At 29.4% G+C, this 7267-nt stretch overlaps 1 protein-coding gene across 1 annotated transcript; it reads right to left on the reverse strand.

Annotated features, from left to right (window-relative positions):
- Positions 1 to 204: 204 nt before the first annotated feature.
- LOC148310210 (uncharacterized) lies at positions 205 to 6416 on the reverse strand. The gene is made up of 3 exons (XM_088258797.1): positions 6250 to 6416; positions 3760 to 3856; positions 205 to 1961 (listed from the first exon to the last, which is right to left on the reverse strand). Exons 1-3 carry the CDS (start codon positions 6388 to 6390, stop codon positions 1531 to 1533), a joined length of 669 nt encoding a protein of 222 aa, XP_088114923.1. The 5' UTR covers positions 6391 to 6416; the 3' UTR covers positions 205 to 1530.
- Between the last annotated feature and the right edge of the window lie 851 nt (positions 6417 to 7267).

The following is a 7267-nucleotide window of genomic DNA, read 5'->3' on the forward strand; positions in this document are numbered from 1 at the left end:
TTTATATCAAGATATTTTTACTAATATTTCGAGTAAAGATGAATTGTACGAAGCATTTGCAAAATTTAAGTAGTATGGTTGTCAATCATGTATAGAATTGTGAATACATTGTATATAAAGTAAATCACGTATACCAGTTAATGACAGGTAGTAAGACCATATTCATCGAATTCTATGTTTAAAATATCAATTAAAATATCTTGGTACATTTTTATTAAAATAGATAATAATCTTTTACGTATTAATAATGAGCATGATATTAATGAATTAATTTGTAATATTAATTAATTAATATCATATTATAACACGTATATTTCATTTCATCTTAAAATAAATATATAAATACAAAATTCTGTTATTTACGTAACAAAATGCACTTCGTATACAAATGTAGACTGATAGAAACTTGTAGGTTTTGTTTCCTTATTTTATTGATTGATTTCTTTTAATATACTCCACATATATAGCATATCGATTTTTTTAAACAACTAGGAATCAGTCAAAAGTTTCATCGTGTTTATGTTGCGTATTTCTCTGTTTAAAACCTCATGTTGACTTCTACTCGAACCAAAAAAAAAATCTACTCGTATATCTCACCCGGAAAATCTTTTCATTATAAAATAAATGGCAAACAAATTAATAAATCAATGAGTCTAAATAGTACAGAATGATTTATTTCAATCAACTTGTATCATTGAAAATTATGTAAATTTCCTTAACTTCATAGAGAAAATAAAAAGTTGTTTGAAAGTGTAGTTTTTCTCGAGAAATCTTGTTCTGAGTTTAGTACGTTTGAAAATTCGAGAGATTAAGATGCATTTTTTTTATTTTTCAAGGTAATGGAAGAAAAAATATATTATGACAGTGCAACATTTGAACAATTATAAAAAAATGTGTAGACTCGTCCAGTCCAGATACAATTCGTCAAAGAGCATTTAGTCATAAGAAGCACATTACCCGTATTCACAAGTCCTGTTAAAATTTGACCTTGACCGAAAACTCCATATGAAAAGATACTAGGCCAGTCTTCACCTCCTGTTTCCTACCCTCATCCGGTTAATATCTGCTTTCCCTATCGGCTTCTGAACAAAACTAGCCTTAGACTAAACGTAGAAGCACCTTCTAGCTTCTGTCTAGTACAATGTTCCGGAGTGTGTGCCGCGGCACACTGGAGTACCGTGGTGATTAGTTGCCGCGGAAAAAAGTGTAGTTTTGTGAAGATATTTTAACAAGATATTTTAACAAGATAAACTTTGTCATCTTATTATATATTTTCGCATTATTTTTTGATAATAAATCAGTATTCAATATACTTACTTGTTTTTTTTTTCTTTGGCGTATCTCTGAAATTTCTTAATTTGACAGGTGTACCTTGAACAGAAAAAGTTTGCGGTACACTGGTCTAGTGGACAAAATCTATTTTATCTTCACCAACTGACTCTCTTTGATTTTTTAAATTAATTTCTAGCGTTGCAGTATTGCGAATTGCAGTCCAAATTGCAGTCCACGTTGCATATTTGGCAGTCCGTTTCAGACTACTCCACCCTGGTATTCTGTTACCCTGGTATTTCGGTGCCTGTTGGCAGGCACTCCAAAGCTTATTCGCCCAGATTTGTCGAGGCTTCGAGTTGCCCTTCGCAAGGGCAAACCCGTATTACTGAAATCGTAATAATTGTTGAGAATTTTGAATCTGTCTGGTGGCGGATTTAGGCACTCCACCAGTAAGGTGGTAGCGTTGACTCCGTACACCATCTTGGTATTCCTGTTACACGGTCTGCCCAGCGTGACGCACATCCCGTTTTTTGATAGCGGGACTTTCGACTGATTTAGTCTCGAGCAACCGTTACGTCTACACACTGGTATGACTTTTCCTGGAGGACGAACTAGGTAGTAGCCGGGATCGCAAGGACCTTGCTCATGGCTCGCGAAACACTTGTCTTCAACGGGATGATAGAGGTAGCCTGAAAAATATAATTAATAGTTTTACTAAACAATGTTTTGTATTAAATTTATTTTTTATTTATTAAATATAGTTTTTATTTATTGAATAAGATTTTTGTTTAATTTAATTCTTTTGCTAGACATTTCAACTTTTGACAATTTTAAAATTTATAGTTATACTGTTCTCTCCAAAAAACAGACAAAGCTTTTGTGCTTGGAGAGAGACTAATTATTTGTTGTTTATGTTTGTGAGTGATTGAGTTTATTTTTATTTTTGTAATTATTATTGTTTTATTTTTATTTTGTGTGTTTTATATTTCATCATATACAAAAATAAAAATTACATTAATATGCCATAGTGAGTTTTCCCATTTTTCATATTTTAGACTTTTCCCGTGCTTTACGAAATTTATTTATTAAATAAAATATGTAAGAAAATTGTTTATGCAATCGAATATGTATGACATGGCTGAAAGAAGCGATATATTTCAGATCTACCCACTTCCATTATCCACTATAATAGAACTTTTATATTTAGTTTCTGTTTTTAATAACTTTATAAATAATGGAAGCAGGTTGTACAGCTTTATTCGTAATATTTATATTCTTTTGTTTGTAATATTTGAACATGCTAAGTTTTCCTCGGTCTTCCTTTACCATTATCGAATTTTTACTCCTCAGTTATTTATTAATATTAATTTAATGTATTTAATATAAACGAAATATATTTTTTTAAATGAATTTTTATTTCTAGTTCTTTTCCATATTTACACCATTTTGAGTGTGTCCAAATACTTGTTCGCAAATCTGGATTATCTCTAATTATAGGAGTTATTTTTCATATTATTTTTTGACATCTCAACATAAATGGAGAAGTCTTGGCATTCTTTCTTTCATCTTACCAAGAGATGTCTCTAGTGAAATTCTAGTGATTCGAGTACAATGTTTCGAAATCGGACCATGTATGTGGAGGTTCTCACCAAAAATGTACATTTCCAATATTGCACAAATGCAAATCTGTTCTGTTTACTGTATTCTATCGAAATCTTAATTAAAGTTGCGACAAAACGTGACCAATCCTGTGGTAAACCAAAATGAAATCATATTTTATTTTGACATCTCATCAAAGATGAAGAAGAATATGGAAGTCTGGGCATTTACGGGGCTGACGACCGTCAAAGGCTGGTTTAAGTGAATTGGTGAATGTAACTCACATGTGTAACATTCACCAATTCTACCCATTATTGACAACCACTCTCCTCAAATTCTTAAAAGATCTATAAATAAATATATATATATATATATATATATATATATATATATATATATATATATATATATATATATATATATATATATATATATATATTTATATATATATATATATATATATATATATATATATATATATATATATATATATATACATATATATATATATATATATATATATATATATGAACCAATTTAGAAACCTTATTCTTGAATCACTAGAGCTTCACTAGAGATATCTATCGAAATGAAATCATTAAATAGCACCAAAACGTAACAATTTTACAAGCTAGAATTCCTGACCACTAAAAATCATTTATAATGGAAATGTAACGTTTTGGCGAGGACCTCCACAAATATAGATCTTATAGCGTAGGTACGTATATTATAGTGGGGTTGTCAATCATGGGCAGAATTGGTGAATGTTACACGTGTTAAGTGATCACTTAAACCAGCCTATGACGGTCGTCAACCCCGCAAAAGCCTAGACTTCCATATTCTTTTTCATCTTTTCCATATTGTTATGATAATGTGGATTTTTCTTACCCGGTCTACAATCACAAGCCCATTCCCCGAGATGATTTCCAGGATATAGGATCTCGTTCTCTGCACATCGGGTAGGCATATACAACGGATCCCTGCGCTGTAAAACATTAACAAAATTTATTATTAATTAATTTCTTCTAACCCTTATCCACACCTAATGGGGCATAGGACACAGCATCGTATTGACGCAGTGTTATTACGATCGTTACTTACATGAAGGCAAGTTGATTACTTCTGCGCTTCAGGGACCAGTCCAGGGTAATATTATATAAATATTAGAATGTAAAATCATTCATATTCATTTTTACCTCCCTGGGAATCGAACCTGGGACATCCAGCATGGTAGCTAAACACGCTGACCATTACACCACGGAGATGTACGTTATTTTATTATTAAATTATTATTAATATATTAAATTATCCCATTTATTAATTGTTAAAATTAAATATTTTTCGGTCGAATTCACCAAACGTTGTAGTAAAAGAAGGAAGATTATATCAAATTTTAAGGTAAAATAATAAAAATGAAATGATATTTTCTGGCGTTTCTCATGTATGTGATTTTAATCCAGAATTCGGACATTCTCACATACAAATGAAAGAGTTTCTGCTCAAGAAAAAGCTGAAAGCTGAAATTGAACTATATATACATATATATTGTATATATATATATATATATATATATATATATATATATATATATATATATATATATATATATATATATATGTATATATATATATATATATATATATATATATATATATATATATATATATATATATATATATATATATATATATATATATATATATATATATATATATATTTATATATATATATATATATATATATATATATATATATATATATATATATATATATATATATAGATGTTGTCAATCAATGTTGTGGTTGTCAATCAGTAGAATAAGTGAATGTTACACGTGTGTAAAATGATCACTTAAACCAGCCCATAACGGTCGTCAGCCCCGTAAATGCCCAGACTTCATATTCTTCTTCATCTTTCATGAGATGTCAAAAAATTATATAATTTCTTTTTTCTTCATTAGAATATCCTTTAGAAAACAGTCAGAAAAGCCGATTATAAAAAGGCTTAAAAATGACCGACTAGTCAGTAGTCGACACAACTGTAATAATAATATACTTGGTCATTTGTTAGTATAATATTGGCATAAAATTAGTAGGTATGCAGTCGGAATGTTATTAGCCAGTAAAATCTTATGATAAGTACGCGTAAGAGTACGAACTAATAAATTACCAAGGCATAACGAGATAAAAAATATATAAAAACGAGAGAATATCATATTTTGTGCCGTGCAATTTACATTTAAATGGTACAAAACTCGTTTTCTAAAGTTGCATTTTATCATAAAATTTCCTGTAGAAAAATTAAATTGATAAAATGCTTACATTTATAAACGATATCGGTCTCATACGAAAATCTCACAAGAAGATTTTTTTCAGTACATACTCGTTATTTAATTTACAAATTTTAATTAAACATTCTTTAGAAAAAGAATCAAAGTTACCATTATATCACCATCATTACTTTACCATCACTGTATTTTTATAAAAAAATACTAACAGGTACATAAAGGATTTTTTTTAAGTTTAGTGGAAGATAACCCCATAAAAATAAAAATTATATCAAAATAATTTATTTTAACGTAGTGAGTAATTTTGAGTAAACCGTAATCAGTTCAGTTATTTTTAGAACATTAAGTGATATTATAACACTTTCGATATACTTATGTGTACTTTTTTTAAACAAAAAAAGGTCTCGGAACTCACTTCATGCGAAGCTTTTTACTAAAAAAATATTCAAATATCATTTAAATATTCATTGCAATACCATATTTTATCATTCTGACGAATTATATAAATAAATATTGTAATTATGTTGGCATAAACATTGCTTGGTCTAACTGATATTAAAATTAAAATATTTTTTAAAAATCCGTTTAAAAAGGTGCCGAAACGCCGTTCCACCGTGTTACATGAAAAAAACCCCTGTATGTATTATATATACATCTGTATATATCGCAGTCGTACAGGAGAAAGTGACCAACTAACAAAACGTAAAATGTTAAGGAGGGCCATTTAAGTCACTTTTGCTTGGCAAGAAAATAAATATCAATGCAGTTAGTCATTTTTAACAAGTCAGTATATTAAACTTCCAAGTTTAAAATCCTTTTGAATTTTTTCCAGGGCAATATTAAGCTAGTAAGATATCGAATAGTCAATGATCACGTTTTTGTAAAACATGCACTTGGTCACTTTCTCCTGTATGACGACGATATATAAATGTTTATATTGTAGTATAAAATTATATACTATATGTATAATCACCATAAAAATAACGTATTTTTTTCTCGTAACGTATGTTCTCGGAGAAAGAATCTGTTAGAGTGAGGTTTAATTTTGAAAAATGTATTTAAATTGTGATATAAAAAAAATACTACTTACATCTGCAGGCCTCATAGATTCATCTGGGAAAGACTCGGGAAATCCTATGTCGCTCCATTTGCTTTCGTCCTTTCTATCCTGAGCATTCACAGCTCCGAACATGAGCAACAAAGACGCAAAAATCACACACAAGAACGACATATTCGTAGGACGTGGAAATACTCACTGAAGAGCGAAGCTCACTTGTACGATAATATGTACTACTATACCAATACAGAATACCTAATATTATTCCTTTTCGGCGCCGAGTAAATAAATAGTCGGTGCGTATTTATTAAATACCAGTTCTCTAATGACGCAATTTGAATCTCTTTAAACCTTAAATACACATATCGCTCACTTCTTTCAAGAACGTCATAAATCAAATAACTTTTTTTTTAAAAAAGAGAAATATATGTGTTTTTCTATTAGTCATACTATTTCTGTGAGCGTAAGCGGCTCATTATTAGAAATAGGTATCAAATTATGGTAGAGTGGATTCGAACCAAGAAACTCTGACTTAAGAGTCCGAGACACTAACCACGGGACCACAACCCGACACTTACTTGATTTTTCAAGAGAACGTTTTTAATGTTTAAAAATATAATAAAATGTATTAAAAATAAATATCAAACCTATTATTGAACTTTTTACTGTGCAACAGATCTTTTTAGGTAAAACCTGAAGGTTTTTTCTTCATTTTAAAAATATTTAGTATATTTAAAAATAAAAAAAACAATACCTTTTCTTCAAAATGCAAAAACAACACTTTCTTGCCCTGTAGCGGGTAAATATTAAGTTAAAAAGATGACGCTTTTGCTGGGATATAGTACATTTTTTGGGCATTCCGAAAACATATACGGCTGAAAATTTATGATTTTTGATTTATGACGTTCTTGAAAGGAGTGAGCGATATGTATCACGAGATTACGAGGAAAACCGGGCAGCAACGAAAAATGAGAGTGTAAAATTTCAAACATTTTCAAATTAATAATAACGGTAAATTTCGACCAAATTTCCTTTGAATCAAGTAACATTT

Source organism: Brachycentrus maculatus, unplaced genomic scaffold (genome assembly GCF_059751285.1).
Source record: "Brachycentrus maculatus isolate JH-2025_06_01 unplaced genomic scaffold, ASM5975128v1 h1tg000104l, whole genome shotgun sequence".
In the NCBI taxonomy this organism is placed as follows: domain Eukaryota; kingdom Metazoa; phylum Arthropoda; class Insecta; order Trichoptera; family Brachycentridae; genus Brachycentrus; species Brachycentrus maculatus.